Genomic DNA, 20324 nt, shown 5'->3' on the forward strand with positions numbered 1-20324 from the left:
AAGTGTAATCTTTTGATTTAATAGAAAAAAAACAGAGATGGCAACTCCAAACAGGATGACCAAGAGTTTCAGTGGAAGGAAGGTTGAGTCTAAGACTCAGCTTGATGTTTCAAACCAAGTCATCAAGTCTTAGACTCAGCCCCCAGTTGACTGTTTGAGACATCAGGAGTCCAACTATTCAAGGAGGGAATAAAAAAATAGTTCTGATCATCAAATTTAGTACCTCACTCACTTACCTGGTTGTGAAATTCCTACTTCCGAGCAGCATTTCACCTTTGTTCTGGAATTTGTCTAGTAGTGGGACAGTTGAAAGTACTGTGTTTAAAGAAACCTTTTCTTTCACTTACTTGTGCTTTAGACACTGTGTATTATTTTAAACACATTTACAGTTCTAAGAATTCACAGTAAGTACAACTGTGTAGTAGTATGTAGTAATTATATTATACTATACTACACATGCATTTTCTACATGACTTTGAATTCTTCTCTCAAAACGTAGTAATTAAGATACAACCTAACTGAACTCTAAACATTGAGTGCATTTTTGTTGACTTTGTACAGTATTGTTTCCAGCAGGGCAGAGTTGGCAAGTTCACAGGAACACACGTTCAGCATTGTGTCTAAGTTACATCTCCATGAATACTGCTACTCATTGCCAATCAGATAAACTTTTTACTGTGATGTTGCTGGCAAAGACTGCTTACAAAGTGTAACTCAATTCAAGAAAAGCAATTGGACAAGAAAATTACAAAGCCAACCTTATGGAGTACTCCAAAACTTCAGATAATATTATGAATATAATATTCATAATATAACAAGCGGGCAAAAAAGAACACATTTCAGCATCCTATAATAGTACTGTATCAGAAGTAGAGCCATTCTTTTATCTGGAATTGCTTTCACTGAACACAATTAAAACCCCTCACATAAGCAGGATTCTACACTTGCTATAGTATCCATACTTTCCACAAGTATAAAGTAATGATTTTGTTTCATAGCAAAGTACTTTCTTGGTAACAGAAAACATTTTTGTCCATGTTTAAGAGATGCTCAAAGCCAGAAGACAAGACACAACCAAAACATTCAAGAATGCCTCCACATATTACTCATTTCCAACCACCCATTAACTTAATGAGTTTATTCCTATATACCCATTCTAATGCTTTTCACTTGCCCCACTATTGCTATAAATTATAAATGTTCACTTCTGATAGGCAGACTAAGATCTAGGACAGAATGTAAACATATTCCACTACAATTTAACAGAGTGATTTGAAAACTTTCTGCAGCAGGCTTAGTTTCATCTCAAAGTAAACATGCATTCCAGGGCACTAAGACATGCATCAAAAAACTATGTCACCTCATTCAGCACTTCTTCCAGACCACAGATGTTCAGGAATATATGTCAATAACATGAAACATTTTTGATGGCATTTGGCATTTGGTGTATGCGGCAATTATTCTGTTATTTATCAAACTTAACTCTTACAATCAAATTTCAGTGTAAGCTAAGTACAGAATAACTCCCTACTCAGCAAAAACCAAGCAAACCAAGTTATTCATCTTCCTTAACAGGAAGGAACAATTGAAAATAAGACTTCACAACAAAAACCCAATCACAGTTACAACTGATGAAAACTCATATGGGAAAGGCACATACCACTCCATCTGCAATCTTCCAGTCCGTACAGCTCTCATATTTCTGCAGTTGCTTTTCAAACAGTTGTGCTATGGCTCGATGGACAAGTTCATACTGCTCCTATAGTAGTTTATCAGATAAAAATTAGTGCAGATAAAAATTAGTGCAAAAGACATTTATAGAGAATGAGTGGTATATTATCACAAGATGCATTGTAAAACAAACTATACCTTTGTCTGCACTGCAGAATGCCTTTGCGTCCTCATTTCCTGTATTAAATTAAATACATTGAACTCTTCAGGTATTTTCTGAAATATAGAAGGAAGTCATTTATATTGATGTAACTGCTTGTAAAATAGCAATATTTTTTGATGTCTAACTTCTGCAAGTGCAAACAATCAATTCTCTTGACTTTGTAACTACTCAAAATTCTTTTATAAAGCAATCCTTCTCCAGAACTTGTTTTTAAACATTTCATTTGGACCAGATGAGAGCATTTAAAAGCTTTCTGAAAATGAGACATTCAGTGGAAGCATTAACACAACATCTGAACATTAACATTTCACAAGCTAGAAACCCCCAGAAGACATTATCTCTGTACAATCTAAATATAAAGACTTCAAAAGCTGCAAAATCAGAGATGCTGGAAACAACATTCAAAATCACTTAAAACTGAAACATATCCAAATGAGGAATAAAGTTCAATGCTTTTTTTTTTTCCCCAAAAAATAAAAACTTGATGTCAAAGGAAAGTTCACACCATGAATGTGATGAAGGTAAACGTCCAACCTGTCGTAAGAATTTTAGAACACAGAGACACTTCACAGTTTCAGAACATTTGGAAGCTCAATCAATTGTTGTTATGAAATGATGGAACGCCACAATTTTTTCTTATAAGGTTCCTTACCCCAGCTTTAAGCAAATTCCATGTATAATCTATGGCACAGATGGCTCCTGTTCTTCCACACCCTGCACTTTGAACATAAACAGGTACATTAGAAACTGTTTTAAATGGTTGAAAAGGCACTACAATTTTCATATTTTCAGAACCCACGGAAAACCAAAAACATTTAATTTGCCCAGCTATCATTTTAAGCTTAAACCTATAACATTTTCAAATAACAAATTTAGTAGAGCAAAATTAAAGCTTCCAATGCAAGTTTCTTGTGGCTGACCAGAAATACAGTCATGCAAGACATTTTGATGTTGACTTTTTCATTGCCTCTTTCCTCGCACTACTCCTAGTTACCACTGCTTCAACAGTAGCGATTTTATCCAAGTTTAATGACAGATGCTAAGCAGAAGAACGGAACGCATTTAAAGAGTTTCCACATTTTTCTGCTTCAGCAGCACACCTGTACTGTCTGCTTGTTATTAGCAAACAAGCTGAAAAAAGTGACAGTGACCTGTAGCGGTTATTCTTCCTAATGCATAAACACCTAGTTTTCCAGATAGAGTTACACTGCAATAAATATGTATCATTACATAGTTGTGAAGTTGTACTGGCACTCAAGAAAAACAGAACAAAGTGAAACTAACCTCCATGCTAAAGAAGTTCCTTTTAGGTTTAGACCCAATTGCTTAGAAAAGCAAGTTATCTGCATGCTGCTTTAAGATGGAAGAGTTCTATAACACTTGTATAGAACATCCAAAATTAATAAGCCTCTGAGGATTTATAATTCCCCGGCTAACTAACACAAACTGAGTATTTTCCTACATGCAGTTCAATGTTGATAACACACTAATGTTTATTGTTGCCTGCTAAGCCAAGGCAATTCACAGCAAAGGGCTCAAGGAGCTGGGAGGGAAAAGAATTGGGACAGCTGACTTAAACTGGCCAAAGAGATATTCTATACCACATGACATTAAGCAGAAGGAGTTTTGAAGGGAAGGAGTTAATTGCACCCTCTTCTGCAGCTTGGGGGGCTAGCTGGGCATCACTCCAGGGGTGGAAAACAATTACTTGTATATATTAAAAAAGCAAGTAATGCACATGTGATATAGATATATGATATATATATATATATATACGATCATATTTATAGCCAAACAAACAAATAAATAAATAAATGTATAATACAATATATACAGTCATATCTGTTTTCCTTTTCTCTATCTTAGTAAATAGTTCATCTTAACCCATGTGTCCTATTTTGTTGTTTCTGATTCTTTCTCCTACCCCCCTGGGAAGAGGGGGAGTGAGTGAATAACTGTGGTAAGAAGTCACCTGCCAGGTTAAGCCACAACAAGAGATCTTCAGAAGTTTGTCCTAAAGAGGAGATGAATGCTTTAAGAGCCATGGGGATAATGTTCTCAACTGAAATAGAATTCTACTGTGACGTGCACTATATGGGGACTATATCAATCTAAGCCAAGTTTTGACATGAGGAAATATTCCTTTTTATAAACTAAAATAATTGCAATTTGGAATCAAACTAGCCCATCCCATACTAGAAGTCTAAATTTCTAAAACGTATATAAACTCTAAAACTAAATGTACTTGATACCTGCAGTGTATGCAGATTGGTACGTCTTCATGTTCCTGGTATTCTCTCATCAAACTGATCATGTCCAGAATAGAATCAAAAGATGACGGGACATCATGGTCAGGCCAGTTAACATAATGAAATTGATAGACACTACGAGTTTCCTAAGGGAGAGGAATGAAAGTTGTTAGTTACAATGCATATTTGAGGAGGTTGTGTGAAATAAATTATTTAGTGAAGCTCCTTAATAGCCCAGACAATCAAAGCCATTTTAGTATATACAACACCTACAACTTACGCAGCTAAAAAAAAAAAACAGGAAATTCTGAAATGTTTGAGTACTACAGGTGCATGGATGAAAACATTGCAAGACAGTTTGCTGAAGGAGTAAAGAAAACACCTCATGAACACATGGGATACAGGACCCATAATGCTGCACCATCTTGCAGATTCTCCGTCCCTACAGTCTTCAACTTTGAAAGGATGAAAGGAAAGCAAAGACCATCAGGAAACCACCCCCTTTTCCAGTCATGCTGCTATAACTGGAAATTTTCTGTCATGTCGCTTTGACAGACTGCAAAATAAAGTGTGCATGCAGGTAAAAATTGAGGAACTTAGAATAATTCAGGCTACATCCAAGATGGCTCACACTTGCAACTCTGTTGTATACTTTTATCCTAGTTGCTCATTTCACAATAGGACGTAGGTAAACAGCAGGTTTTAAAACACATCAATTGCTCAGCTACCAGAATTCCTTACAGAACAGCTCAAATTCTCACTTTCACTATTACCCAAACTGCCCACAGAAAAGCCACTGGTACTGAAGCTCTCCATGCTGTTGACACATCTCTCGATTTCAGCATGCACTCAAAATAACTGGAGAGGCAAGAGCATGAAATTTTTATCATTATTAGAGGTTACAGGTTAAAGGACCTATACCATCTTCTTTTTAGTTATCTGAGAAGCAATCTGGTGGACTTTTGAACATGGAAATTTATATGGTCTTCCAACTGAAACAACTATTTCGGAAATGTTCCTTTTATTAAATCTGTGAAAACACTGTAGGTAGCAAAAGAATGTCCAGTGTAAGAAAACAAAAATAAATCCAACTGATTATGTGAAATCAATGTCATTGGCAGGGAAGACAAATACTTACGGTCCATCAAGAACTTCCACTTAATTACATTTAAAGAGTCATTTTTCCACATCGGCAAAACAGTCAGAAAAAATAATTTCTAAATCTAAGCTTTTTATATATAAATTAGAAATGAAAAGGAATCTTCATAGTCCTCTTTATTGTAACTTTTTAAGAAGCCCGTTGATTTAGTTCATAATAATTTTCAGCTTTCAAACTAGTTTTCCTCACGATAATTAGGATAACTTCCCATATTCACATGACTTAATTTCCCCCACAGTATTTTGAATGATATCCCACTGAACATTCTACAGAAGGGACAAAATTGTCCTTATTCTAGAAAACATTCTAGAAAGTGTGTTGAAGGATCTTTCTGCCACAAAAGCAGATTTACCTCCCTGGTCCAAGACTACATTTAGAATTCTTCAAGATAAGCCTCTAAGTCTCTGTCAGTGTGTGTTTTACATATACAGCATAGATCTTTTATTATCACGAGGATGAAACCTCAAAGAAATCCTGAAAAAAATACAGAAGTCAAGCAACTGAATATGATTTGCATGTATGGTATGGACAAGCAAATAAGGAACCCCTTATGGTTTCTGAAGTAACCATTTCTCGAAGTTTGGGTAATAAAAATACCTGATTCTGCCTTGGGGTTTTTAATCTTTTCGGTTTTGTTTTTAATTCACCATACCAGTAAACGCTGCAAAAACCAGTTACTGTTATGCAGTTAATTGCTGCCATATCAAAAAATTCATAGGATGGTCAGCTGTGAGCATTCAGAAAACACGAACAGAAATGAATTGCACACGTCTTGCTGCCAACACCTAGGAAGCCACAGCAAACACAAATCACCCCTCAAACGGCACCGCATTAATAAGCGGCTTTGACAACTGCAGTGATATCAGTTATTGAAATGGAATACAGAAAATAAACATGAGTTATGTTGCAATAGATTATTTCTTAATTTATCATGCCAAAAAGGATGGCAAGCATTCTTTAAAAGAGACTGTCAACCTTCCTGTTTTTGCAGGAGTGTTACACGTTTATTTTTTTGTTTACTGAATTCCTTTCAGGAAAAATAGTTCACCTCAAATTTGGCATTTAAGTTCATTCACTCTTGGCCTTTACATGAAAATACAAGTGTTCTTATTTCATTGAACGGGTTACAGTTCCTTCTTACAATCAACACTTCTGATACTCAGTTTACAAAGCAGATTTCATGCCTTTACAGCAGCTCCTTGGGACTAAAGACTTTAACCAAGATAAATTAGCTATTTTTTCCACAGTCAGACAAATTGTAATCTTACTTAACTGCCAACAAATACTGTATACGAATTGAGTTACCAGACATATTCTTGAACACTAAGATAACTCTTCAAAAATTCATCTTAGCTCTCTTTTAAAAGTACATTTCTACTTTATCCTTCTATATAATCACACACATTTCTCCCATGTTTCCCCTTGCAGACTTTCACCAACCAAAAAGACAACACAACTTCAGCAAGAATATACCACATTTCTCACAAATATTACCATTTTAAATGCTAAAAACTTTTTTCCCCCCAAAGCTACAAATAGAAATCTTGAAAAAAAAAAAATCATGATAGTGTCATTCTTGCTTTATTTAGCAAGACAAGTGTATTAATGGGCATAAGAAATATCCCTTAGCATTGCAAAGCCCCTCTTGATTAAAAATTATGGAATGAATTCTAACAAGTACTTACACTCAGCCCAAAAAAAAGGCTAAAAGGAAGCAGTCTCTTTCAATGAGTTTGATTCAGCCTGTGATCAGGTTTTCAGTTTGGGTAAAGAATAAAATATTTCTAGGTTCACAGCAGCTTTCCAGCTGTTAATGCATGATAATAAAGACCACATGCCTTTGTCTAACCAAAAAGAAATGTAGTTTCACTACTCTTTTCTTTTGTACTATAGGTTTTTAACATCCCTTCTACATTTGACAATTTACATACCTACAGAATCATCACCTAAAAAAAGGGAAGAGAATTTCTTCAGCTCCATTTGCTGTATCATTGCAGAGAACTTTCTAGGCAACCATTAAGTCACAGATAAGACCAGAATTCCTCACGTACTTACATTCTGAAATTCAAGTAATAACGTTCTAATGAAGTAATCTGTTCTTGCTTGCTCAGCTTCCTAAAGAAGATAAAACAGTAATGAATTGAAAAAAGAGACAAACACATGTAACTAGAACACATACAGGACATAACTGAAATCCAAACTCAGTGTTTGTTTTCATTTTTTAATTTACAGTTCTCATATCTGTTATTTTTCCAAAGATGGACAATTAAAATGTTGATTCTAAACCAAAGGCAACATATCTTGCTGCAAACAATATACTTCTGAAAGATTTTGCTTTCACTTAAAATAAAAACTGGGGTTTTCCAAGTGAATAACTTGCACCTGAAACTGTCAGTAAGTACAATATACGGGCCTCAATTTATGGAAGAAACAAAGATACATCACCAGATGTGTACAGAGGCAACCAGGTACTACTTCCCACCCAGGAAACACCAATCTTACAATCCTATAATTATTTCTGTGGTTATGCTCCTGCATACCTCATTCTTACTCACACCCTGAATACCTCACAAACAATCATAGAACCACAGAATCACCAAGGTTAGAAAAGACAGAATCACAGAATCAGAGAATCACAGAATGGCCAGCATGGACCTCAAGGATCATGAATCTCCAACCCCCCTGCCACATGCAGGGCCACCAACCTCCCCATTTAATACCAGACCAGGCTGCCCAGGGCCCCATCCAATCTGGCCTTGAACACCTCCAGGGATGGGGCATCCACAACCTCTGTGGGCAGCCTGTTCCAGCACCTCACCACTCTCTCTCCACTAACCCATGTCTCCTAGTACCACATATCAACATTTCTTGAACACCACCAGTGACAGTGACACCACAACCTGCCTGGGCAGCCTGTTACAGCATGTAACCACTCTTTCAGAGAAGAAATTTTTCTAAATGTCCAGTCTAATCCTCACTTGGCGCAACTTGAGGCCATTCACTCCAGTCCTATCACTAGTTATGTGGGAAACCACCTCGCCACAACCTGTCTTCAGGCAGTTGTAAAAAGCCGTAAGGTCTCCCCTGAGCCTTCTCTTTTCCAGACTAAACTTCAGTTCTTTCAGCTGCTCCTCATGAGACTTGTGCTCCATACCCCCCACCAGCTGCTTTCTTGCCCTTCTCTGGCACACCCCAGGGCCTCAGTGTCTTTCTTGCCATGAGGAGCCCAAAACCGAACACAGCACTCAAGGTGTGGCCTCACCATGCTGAGTACAGAGTAACGATAAACTCCCTGCTCCTGCTGCTAGCACTATTTCTGATACAAGCCAGGTTACCACTATAAACCTAAAGATACTGTCAGGAGAAGAGAAGAAAAAGTCTAGTTTCTACTTTATTTATGATACCTAACTTCATGTTCCTCAAAAAAAGTAAACCAATGCAGTGTTACTTTTATTCCTCTTACACATCTAGAAAGCATAAGCGATAATGTAAAGAAACAGCTACTTGAATATTATCTACATTCTTGATCAGCTACAGACATTCAAAACTACGTGATGTAAAGTTAAAGAAATGGCACAACAAGAAGCAAATCCAATGCACATGACCCCTGCTTAAAAAAAAATCACAATGAATTCAAAAATCCTTTAAGACTTTCATGCACATACCGCCCTCCATCATTTTCTTTTGTGTCTTCAGTAAAATTTGATATTGAACAATTGAATGTTTCTTCCATAACACAAGGCCTGACACGAGTTGGGTACCTACTATAAGCTAATGGAGCAAAACTCTTTTATAAAGCTTAATACTTACACATGAAACACAAAATGGTCCAAAAGTTACTGCTGCTTCTCCATACAATGGCCAGTAACGTTCACATTTTTTCTGTTGAAGCAAAGAACCCTAATTTAGTTGGTACATGATATTGAAAGATGGTTAACAACAGAAAGAGCAGACAAAATGACAGTTACTAATGCCTTGTTTTCTATTCTTCTATTTCATTCTATTTTCTTCTATTTTAGCTGAAGCTGTCTCTTAAGAAAGTAAGGAGTCCTTTGTTTTGGTGTAACAAATACAAAAAAAAAAAAAACCACAAGAACTAAATCAATAAATACAGCCTGTGGAGTCTTTGTAAATAAGAACATGAACTTCAGTACTGCCTGCATATTTGCAAGCATGCATCCATCGTACAGAGGGAGGCAACAAGAGCTAATCTAGTTTTTGCCCAAGTTCAGAGTTAAGAATTGCGGAATGCTTTTCTTCCTCTCGGATTTTAAGAATAGATTTTAAAAGATGGATTGTTTTTGCAGCTGTATCAATTTTGAGAGGCAATTCTGAAGGAATTGGTGTTTTGATAGTTGGCATACATCTCACTAAGATGTACTTCTTTAATTCAAAATAACACGAGCAGAAACAGACCATCAGTTCAGTTCTGTATACAGAGACATAATGCACATCCTGACGGAACTCCTAGACCATAACACAACACTATGAACAAAGAAGAGCAGTCACATTCATCCTTTCTTCTGTGCATAGGAATAAGTGTATTCTCATTCAATCAAATTACTTTTATAGTTACAGAATTCACACACACACAGTTTAACAGGTAATGACGTGTTGTCCTACACAGGAACTGCTCACTTAGTTTTGTATTTAGTACACTTACCCTTCCCATTTCAAATTCTCGACAGGCCATTACAATTATCTGAAAAGGAAAAATGTTAGCTAGCTTTAGATAGAAGAAAGATCACAAATACTTTACTGCTTGCTTTTAGCTAAGACAATACAGATACTCCTTAACTGGCTGCTACTGAAGGAACTGATCTGGAGCTGCACATTCTTTTAATACTAAAATAGTGTCCAAGTTCTATTCTGCACAAAACAAGCCAAAACACTAATAAAATATTAAAAGCCTACCTAATTGGATCATTTGAAATCACTGCAATCCTATATAAGTATCTTACTCATTTAGCCAGACTTTACTACTGTAACAATGCAGAACCATTTGCTAAATATAAGAAAAAACACTGCTGTATGTTTATAACAATACAGACTGCTTTTTTAAATCAGAGCAAAAAACTATGTCAAAAACTAAAACAAGATTGCTTAGGCAAAGAAATTTCAGGTATGATAATCTGAACAACACCACCAAAAAACACCACAAAGTACCTACTTGTTACAATAGTAAGCAGCTATCTTTAAAGGGTCTGGTAAAAAACAAACCAAAACAAAAAAATTCAGAAACAAAAATTTCTTCATTGAATCCAATTTGAATAGTACTTAAAATTTAACTCCTGACAATAACTGTTTGAAGAGATTCAGAAAATTCAGAAAAACAAGTTATCCAGAATTAGCATAACTAAAAGTCAGACACTCCTTTTGTTTCTAATGCTCCTTCTGCATCCGATTGTCTGTCCACATTAAGAGTCAAAATGGCACGGTCTCTTGGAGGAGAAGGGATTAAGTACTGAACTGTTTATAAAAAACATTATTTCATATATAATCAAATTACTACATTTTATTACATTATTGAATTGAATAATGACACACAGATGTTAATTTTGTAGTTTAAGTAGCATTCTGAGACAAACCTCTACTAAATTACCATCAAAATTCTTGTTAATAGCTAGCTCAAACAAGAAATACAATCGATGTACCATGAAATAGGGTAATACACAATTCCTGTTTTTAAGTAGGTACTTACAGCCACATTGTATTCCCATATCATCCTCCAGAAATCTATTACTGTATTTGCTAATGGTCCCTGGGTAGCAACATACGCCTTCGGCCCATGTACTCCCTAGGACAGCACAAAGGAACCATTAATGTTTACAAAGACAATTTATCTGCACTGAATAAAAAGCTTTCATTTATAATTATGTAAAATTAGAACTCTGATTTTGATCCAACAGGAAAGGTGAACATGAAATAGGAATCCAGTTGACATTAGTCATAATTTTGCCAGTGATTTCAAGTAGGCCTAAGATAACAGCTACTGCAGTGGCAGAGACTGCAACAGAAAGCATCGAGTTTAACAATTTTGTATGCTGCACTCCTGAAAGGTGTAAGTCTGCACTGTTTATTACTTATGTCATGGTCATCATGACCCGCCTGGATGCCTCCTTGTGCGACCTGGTGTAGGGAACCTGCTTTGGCAGGGGGGCTGGACTTGATGATCTCTGGAGGACCCTTCCAACCCCTACGATTCTGTGAAATCTTTGGAATATTTCTTTTTCTGTTAAAGCACTCCCTTTGAAAAATGCAAGGAATACAATTATTTCAAAACCCAAAGATTTTGAAGTGTTTATATAAAAAGGTTGAAGACATTTACAGCGCCTTGGTTTTAAGAGTGTCAGGTACAACTACTACTGCCACAGACATTAAGAATGCATAGAAGCAGGCACAGTTTGTCACACACAATGCCTCACTTATGTTCTAAAAACAGCTTCTCTTAACATCCAGCATTTTCAACAGCATCAATTGTTCAAAATATTTCTATCTAAACTTTGCTATGGTATAAAGGTCCAGTTTGGTTGTCTGGCACCTTAAAATGAGGTTTTTCAATATTATGTTTAAACCTGAAGCAATACAGGTTACAATATTGTCCTATAAATGACATTAGGTTTGTAAATTTTATTTAAGCCAGAGTAAAAAACATTTTTTCCTCCCAGCTCTGAATTCTAATCTCAGGGTAAAACACAAAAGCTGCACTGATCTGAAATAAAAGCTTCGACCAAATTTTAAACCCATAAGGATAATAATTCATACCTTAATAAAGTTTGCATTGATGTAGTCGGAATCTTGGGGGGGAGTTTTTAAGGTCAGTTTAACTCGGCTGTGATCAACTGAAAGAAGAATATATTTTTTAATGTAAAGAATTACAACATGTAAATCAATACATAGCAGTAAATATGGAACACACTGTAAACAGAGTATAAGAAGGACATATTAACCCTTGAAAAAGTGTTCCCAAAAACCTGCATCACAGAAACAGGTCCATTAATGAAATAAACCTGAAAGTCAATTGATTAGAAGTAAGCCAAGTGGCAGTCACACAACATTATCACAGACCACGATGGACAGAACTAAACAAACGCCTACTGAATCCATAAAGCTGAAAGAGTAAAGCACAACTACCTGCCTAGTTAAAGCTGTGGGCAGGTCTCAGTAGGCCATCAGCTATTACAGTACTACGCATGCACTGTGGCTTCTTGTTTCAGCACAGCCTGACCTCTGCTCCTCAAACACTGGGCTGGGCACTTGGCTGCGGCACAGAACCCTTCCCTGCTTAACCTGAAGCAGCCAACTCCTTCATTTACAAGATTTTGACATTTCAAATTTCAACACTGGTCATTAAGGAACATCTCTGAGAACATTTCCTGTAAGAATACATCTTTGGAGATCAAAATTCCCAGAAATCTTTTAAAAATATCCTTTACTACTTAATTTGTTCTGCCAACATTTTGGCTGATGCCAGCGTTTCCTAGAAAGCACCAACATACCATTCAAACCATCTCCACAATAAGAACCAATTTAATGTAGCACCACAATAAATTGGAAATGAAGAATGAAGAAAGTACCCTATAGATTTGAATTGGAGAACATACAGTATATGCAGAAACAGTATCTGCCCAAGTAGTTTCTAATACTTCCTGCTTCCAGGGTTGATTCCTAAGCCATAAGGCAGCTGAAATTGTACTAAGAGTCTAAATTAAATTAAAAACAAAGAACGAGTCCATCCAAAAAGAAGAAATATGAATGGTTTTGGGATGTCGGGATGTTTTGTTGGTGCAAAACATGACTGATAATATAAGTGCCTTCAAGAAGTACGTGCTGAATGTTAATTCTCTACTGAAAACTCTTCCAAAAATCCCAAGACAAGGAATTTCTTTCCAGAGCCTGATAACATTCAGAAAACATTTGTGTCACTGTGTGTTGCTTCCTAAAACTGGACAAACCTCAATGAATGCAAAGGCAACACTAAAATAAATCCCCAGAGAAACCATTACAACATACTACTCTGTAATACACTATCATATGTACAGTGTAAAAGTGTGAAATCTTTATAAATATACAGTGATCTCACAAATACTAAAAAGTATTCTTAAGTGATGGATTAAAGTAATTAAAACTATAGGCTAATGAGGGCTCCTATCTTTCCAGCACAGTAGATCCAAAATTCTAAAGCAGCTGCCAGATGTCAGCACTTCCAGCCTTCTTTCATCTGCCACAGCTCAGCTCTTCTCCCATTTTAGCTTCAAAACACAATTCTCCAAAGGAAATTCTAAAGCAAGCTCCAGGTTCAGGAGATTAACTGGTTTTGCCTTTTATTTTTTTTTCTTGAGCTTTATACATAGCTTAAAGGCTCTGCTCAGAATTACAAATTGGTGTCTTCAAGTAATCAGTGAACACCACGGTTAATTTGAGTGTCATTAAGGATGGGTTTAGTAAAAGAGCACGCATGGTCATACCGCATTTACTCTGAAGCCCGCAACAAGTTAGTACTGAAGAACTGATCTCTCTGGTAGTAGTAATCATTTCTGATACACAGGGTTAATCTCCTATTAAGCTGCATTTGTAAGCTACCTTCTGCATTTACAAAATAAGTACCATACCCATTCTTCCTCACAAACATCTTCTGGATTTTGTTTCCCTGTCAAGCTGGTCTCCCATCACTTCACTGCTAGAACTTTTTGGCATTCAAAGATATTCTCACTTCAACTGAATGTTTACCTTCAATTTCCTCATCATCAGCTTTGAGGTTTGCTCATTTTCCCCACTGTATATTCTTTCAGATCCTAATGCATCACGCTTTGATTTTTTCAATGTACTAAAAGAAAAGCTCATCCCTCATTCTAGCTATGGCCTCTTATTGCGACAAAGGCTGTTGTGACTCATGGATTCAGCTTCAGTGCTACAGAATTTTTCTTGTATTTTTATCTAATTATCAATAAGCCTGCAAGGAATAAGCAGAATAAAGGTATCATAACAACAACTTCTCTCTCACTGTTCCCATTTAACATTTTTCCTCACAAATTAAAACAAAGCCCAATAACATCTCACTGTTTTGCTGCTTTTGAGTTCAGTGCCGTGCATGTCCTGCCTTCTCACCACAGCAGCAGCCGTTATGCCCACCTTGTTAAGCAATCTGGGGCCTGTGGCTCTGTGCCTAAGCTGACTGCTGGAAGCATAGCTCCAAGCTCTGGAAAGGGGTAAAAACTCCATCTCTAGAGAAACAAAACCCACAGATACACCACAGTCTGAAACGCAGAGTTTATTACCAGACTATATCTTGAAGCCAAAAGCTAATGATGCCTAAGAACATTTTCAGCTTCAAATGGATTATAAGCCTTCAAACACTTCTGAGAGAGCTAAGTGGAACAGACTTGTCATTAATCTTCTGGGATATGAAAAATGGCACTTGTCAGAAGGCCAGCCTTTAATCTTGCTGACAGTTACTCATATTGAGAGCACAGCAAGAACTGCTAAGATGTGTGGCATCATGAGATGCACAAAGTGAACTTGCAACACACAACCCTGTCACAAGATCTGTTATAACTGTATACTTGGTTTTAGAATTTTAAATTCTGCTCTGAGTCACATTTTGTGTGCTTGAACATGAAACCATTTTACTTGGGCCACAGCAAAATACAAACAGAAGATACTCAACATTGATAGCTCTCAGACATGGCTTGCAGAGGATGAACCAGCAAGAAAAGATCAATTCTACTTCAAACCACAAACATGGGCTTCCTTAAAATCTCAGTGAGACCTTACACTGATGTTCATTTTCCATCATGAAAATGAAAAAGATACATACAGTTAAGGACACAGTAAGGTCCTAGAGTTAAAATGAAAGCCTCAGCTTGATATGGCCTGAGACCCAGCAAATATTGTATATTTGGGTGATAACTCCCCCAGCAAAATACATAAATCTCCACTTTGCCTGCCAAGTTAAAAATAAAAACTCCAAGAAAATGATCTTTCAAAGCATCTCTAATTTTGTTTGTTGTTGTTAACTAAATAACGAAATTTAGAGTACATTAAGAGTACTTTATCCTCTATTATCCTTCCCTTATCCTCTATTAACAAACAAATAAGACTTACATGGTAATATATCCTTGTATCTGTTCTTCTTCACATTTTCTTCCTTTTCACCAGTGGCTGTTGGATAGATCTTCTCTGTTCTGTATTTTGTGGATAATCTTCTTAATCTCTGAAATAAAACATTTATGTTATCTTTTCAAGCCTTAAGGCAATAGAGACATGGTTAGGTATCAGCTTCATTGATGTATATGGATAAACAGATCACTCAAAAAAACTTCCCCTACATTTTTACAGTTTTCACCAGTTTTTTGTTGTTGTTGTTGTTGTTCTTTTTTAAGCCTGATTACCCGGTAGGTACTTTTTGCTCAACAGCAGTTTACAACCAACTTGGAAAGACTCTACACAGAACTCTGAATAAGCTGCTAGACTGTGGTCACACAGCTGCATTTTAATGAGAACACACACTGTCATGTTAGGGAATAAGGAGTGCATTATCAAGAATACATGTGAGAAACAAACATCTGTTATTGTCCAGGATTCCCGGAGGAACATCACAGATCACGCTGGCTTAAGAACAGCTGTTATTTTGCTGTTGAGCTCACACTGACAACTGAGCAGGAAGAACCTGGCTTTGGGCAGCTACCAGCTCCTAACACTCAACTCCCACTGAGTTTCAAGCTCATCCAGATTTCTCTGGTCTTTCTTTCAAAGGCCCTGCTGCTCAGGTATACACTGTTCTCAATGAAGTGGGTGACAGAAGGTTTGTTGAACCTTCTAACCTTCTCACTCTGCACCTATTGCAAATCTTCTAGATTTGAAATAAGCAAAGCCTCTATTAATAAAAACTCTCTCATCCCTTCCTGCAGTGCAGGAAATAAAAGCAGTACAGCTTCATTCATCCCACTCAAGTTACGTACTTGCAACCTTAAACTGAGAAGGGAGAAAAGTACCTAATCTTATTCTGAATTGACACACAGATTTAAAAAGGAACCTGATGGCCTCAAAAAGAAAATGCTGGCTTCCAGCCACCACCAGTAGTTGCTAAACAGTCACTATTGTCAGTGCCAGGGGAGCAGCACACAGAATGGGCAGCAGGAAGACAGAATTATAAAAGTCAGTATTTCCAGTGAGGGGGGTCCTGTGCAGGGAGTGGGATACAGGTTGCTCATGCTTCCCCTTCATCTTTGATGCTTGAAAATCAGTCCTGAACTCTCAAAACATTTATGGTTTTCTTTTAGGCTGTGGAATTGTGGAAGGCTGGTTGTTAATCAGAAACGCACATTGTGTTTGTCACAGATTGCACAACAACATGCAGACAGGACTCTTGAACCAGTTGGAAAGGCACTTTTCTTCCTGAATTCTTCTAAGACTACAAAAACACTTGGAAGAATCACTGCAATCAGCCTAACAAAAAAGGAAAAATGAGTTGGTAATTCAACTCCCTTCAATGACTCCTCCAGAAAAAACAGAAAGGAATAGAAAGAAATTTAGTATTTCTGCTACTTACAGAAAAATCCTTCCATGAAATTTGGACACAGTGAAAAACATGTAAATGATGGACAGAAACTGCACGGATTCTCCTAATACGCATGCAAGTTCATAAAAGTGGTGTTTACAGAGCAAAAATAAAGACTGTTTAAAAAAAGCATATAGAGAAGCTCTATAATTCTCTATAAAAAGAGAACTTTTACGTCAGATGAAGCCACTGAATGCCAGGATGAGTAATGGAATTAATGCATTGTTTTCTTTTGTTGTTTGTTTGTTTTTTAACACTATTCTTGTAAAACTTACAATGTTAGGTGGAACAGAAAGTCTGACCAAATGCTGACCAAAGTGCTAAATATATTACCTGAAAAGATTATACATCAAATAGAAAGATTCAATTCTTGAGCAGCCTTGTTAACAGTCCCAGGCAAGAAGATTCCACGCAGACCATGCTAACCTTTGCATCACCAAAAGCAAATTCAAAACCTGCAGATGTACTTCTCTGAAAGAGTGGTCAGGCACTGGAATGGGCTGCCCTGGGAGGTGGTGGACTCACTGACCCCAGAGGTGTTCAAGGAACGTTTGGATTTTGTGTTGAGGGACATGGTTTAGTGAGAACTATTGGTGATGGGTGGATGGTTGGACTGGATGATCTTGTAAGTCTTTTCAACCTTGGTGTTTCTGTGATTTTCTGTGATATAGTAGACAATTGGAGAACTCTAGTTTATGACATGGTACAGACAAAGAATACCAGGGAATGGTGAAACACAGAATCACAGAACTGTGTGGGTTGGAAGGGACCTTACAAGACCATCCACTGCCAGTCCTCTGTCATGGCTCAGGGACACCTCCATTGGATCAGATTGCCCCAAGCCCCATCCATCCCACCCGGCCTTTAACACCCCCAGGGATGGGGCACCCACAGCTTCTCTGGGCAGCCGTTCCTCACTGCCCTCAGAGTAAAACATTTCCTCTTAAAAATGCACCAAGGACTCACTGCCCTATTTAACGTTGCCCTTACCTTTGTCAAATTAAAACAAAAGTTGGCAGTGCTAAGACTGGACACTGAACCGGGAGTCTACAAATAGCAAATATAATTCAGCTATATCAGCCAACAATTGTAAGACTGAAAAGTAGTTTGAAAGAAGTGATGAGCCTACAATCCAAAAAAGACAAAACCCCACAAAAAGAAAGTGATTCTTCCCAAGCATAGCCACAAATATGCTCCTCATCTCAATATTTTATTTTTCATCTCCTCTTATTTTTCTGGGACAAGTGCTTTGATTGCACTTAGAAAAAGTAACAGAGTAAAGTCTAGAGGGAAAAGAAACCTCTGAACACCATGAATAGAAGCAGAAGTTGTTTTCTGTGAAAAAAGACACCTGAGGAAGTGGTACAGGAGAAATAGCAGGTATCAAAAAGCTATGCCTATTTTAAAGGTGGGCAAGAAAAAAAAAACTGTATAGGGTATAGTATGGATCTACTGCAAGGTGAAAACACCAGAAATGGCCCAGTACCAACTTGCATTCTCTGGAGACCAATGAGATAATTCATCATATCCTTTTCCCTTACAAAATCTGCAAAACAGAGTGGAAAGCAGGACTAGCACAGGCCAGCTCTGAGGCAAAAACCAGGAAAGAAATGTGGCAGAATACACATCTCTGTTCCTAAATTACTTTTGGATTCATTGTTGTCATGCATATTTGTCCGCTGCTTTGTGATATGGGTAATAGCAGGTAAGTAAGCACAGCCATGAGAGCAACCAAAAAAGAATAAGTATCTTTATACTTCTTTAGCGTAGTATTCTGAGCTACACAGAATAGTACCTACTTTATGCTTCTGTCTGTTAAGTGAATGTCTTCACTTAAAAGTAAGGAAAGAATTCTGAAAACTGAGCCTTGAATCACCAGGAGGAATGCTGGACCACAGGAGCAGAATTCACACTGCATGCAAAAGGAGGCTTCTGCACAAAGGCACTGTAGTGTGCACACAGCCTGCTTCTGGGTGCAAGAGATGCAGTGCTTCCTAGGCTACAGCCTGGAGTGACCAGAGCAAGGAGAATGTGCTCAGTGACAGAACGGGGTAATGGCACGGCAGAGAAAGAAAGAATTTTGTTCAGACTACGTTAAATCAATGAAAGACATCCAGCGAGATCTGTCACGGTCTTCTTTCATGCTAATTCATCATACAGAGCTGTCTGCAATACAAAGCAAGCTCACTTGGGCTAAGTAAGGCAGTGCAACTGCCAGGAGACGCACAGCCACACACAGGGACACAGACCAGCCCCACACCCCTTCCACACTCACCACAACAGCTATTCCAGGACCTCACAAACCTTCATTCACATCTACCTTTAAGAATAAAGTTGTCAAAAAGTAACCAAATATTTGTGACAAAGAACTACATTCACAAGGCCTTAACTTTCATTCTCATTAAAAATACTCGAGTTTAATTCTGCTTGCTCACTGTGCTGTGGTTACTGGGATGGTGACAAACACCCCGTGAGGGCTGGGGCGAGTCCTTGGAACAAGGTGGGTTTCAGAAGCCTAATTCCAACTTCCACTGTGGTTTTATATTCTGTAATATGATTAAAGTTCTACTTCAGTGTTTTTAGCGAGACAAACCAACTCTTGAAATCCAACACATGGAATCCTACTGCACGAAAAAGAACTGCGTCCAGTCAGTTTAAAAAACATTTCTGACTTTCACAGTCAACACTGTGCGTCTATTTCACACTTCAGAAAGCGTGACATGAAAAACTGAACATGAGCCAGCAGTGTGCTGCAGCTCGCAAGGCCAATGGTGTCCTGGGCTCCATTAGAAGAGGGGTGGCCAGCAGGGACAGGGAGGTGATTGTCCCTCTCTACTCCGCTCTTGTGAGGCCCCATCTGGAGTACTGCATCCAGGTCTGGAGTCCCCAGCATAAGAAAGACAGGGAGCTGCTGGAGAGGGTCCAGAGGAGAGCCACAAGCATGATCAGAGGGCTGGAGCACTTCCCTACAAAGTCAAGCTTGTTTAGCCTGGAGAGCCGGGCTTGTTCAGCCTGGAGAAGGCTGTGTGTGAGGAGACTTCATTGCAGCCTTCCTGTACTTAAAAGGGGATTATAAAAAGGAGGGGAATCAACTTTTTACTCAGGTAATAGGACAGGGGGCATGGCTTTAAGCTCAAGGAGAAAAGGTTTAGAATGGATGTCAGGGGGAAGCTCTTCACAGAGAGAGTGGTGAGATGCTCGCACAGGCTGCCCAGAGAGGCTGTGGATGCTCCACCCCTGGAGGTGTTCAAGGATGTGTTGGACGGGCTCTGGGAAGCCTAGCCTAGTACCAGATTGGACATTGGTGGCCCTGCCTGTGGCAGAGGGTTGGAACTTGTTGATCCTTGGGACCCTTCCAACCCAAGCCATTCTATGATTCTGTTAAGACATACAGCTTAATTCTAGAAAAATGCTGTTTGTGGAAAATATTTATACTCACTTTGAAAGCTTGAACCTTATTTA

At 37.9% G+C, this 20324-nt stretch overlaps 1 protein-coding gene across 1 annotated transcript in view; it reads right to left on the bottom strand.

The window, feature by feature from the left end:
• PTPN12 (protein tyrosine phosphatase non-receptor type 12) overlaps window positions 1-20324 on the bottom strand; it is a 68966-nt gene that overhangs the window by 22748 nt on the left and 25894 nt on the right. The window contains exons 2-11 of the mRNA XM_048949736.1: window positions 15407-15515; window positions 12068-12144; window positions 11004-11099; window positions 9966-10004; window positions 9113-9184; window positions 7358-7417; window positions 4147-4289; window positions 2547-2613; window positions 1870-1947; window positions 1661-1759 (exon numbers count right to left, since the gene is read on the bottom strand). Coding sequence (XP_048805693.1) covers window positions 1661-1759; window positions 1870-1947; window positions 2547-2613; window positions 4147-4289; window positions 7358-7417; window positions 9113-9184; window positions 9966-10004; window positions 11004-11099; window positions 12068-12144; window positions 15407-15515 — 840 coding nt within the window. The remainder of the gene's footprint in view (window positions 1-1660; window positions 1760-1869; window positions 1948-2546; window positions 2614-4146; window positions 4290-7357; window positions 7418-9112; window positions 9185-9965; window positions 10005-11003; window positions 11100-12067; window positions 12145-15406; window positions 15516-20324) is intronic.

Source organism: Lagopus muta, chromosome 1 (assembly GCF_023343835.1).
Source record: "Lagopus muta isolate bLagMut1 chromosome 1, bLagMut1 primary, whole genome shotgun sequence".
Taxonomy (NCBI): Eukaryota; Metazoa; Chordata; class Aves; order Galliformes; family Phasianidae; genus Lagopus; species Lagopus muta.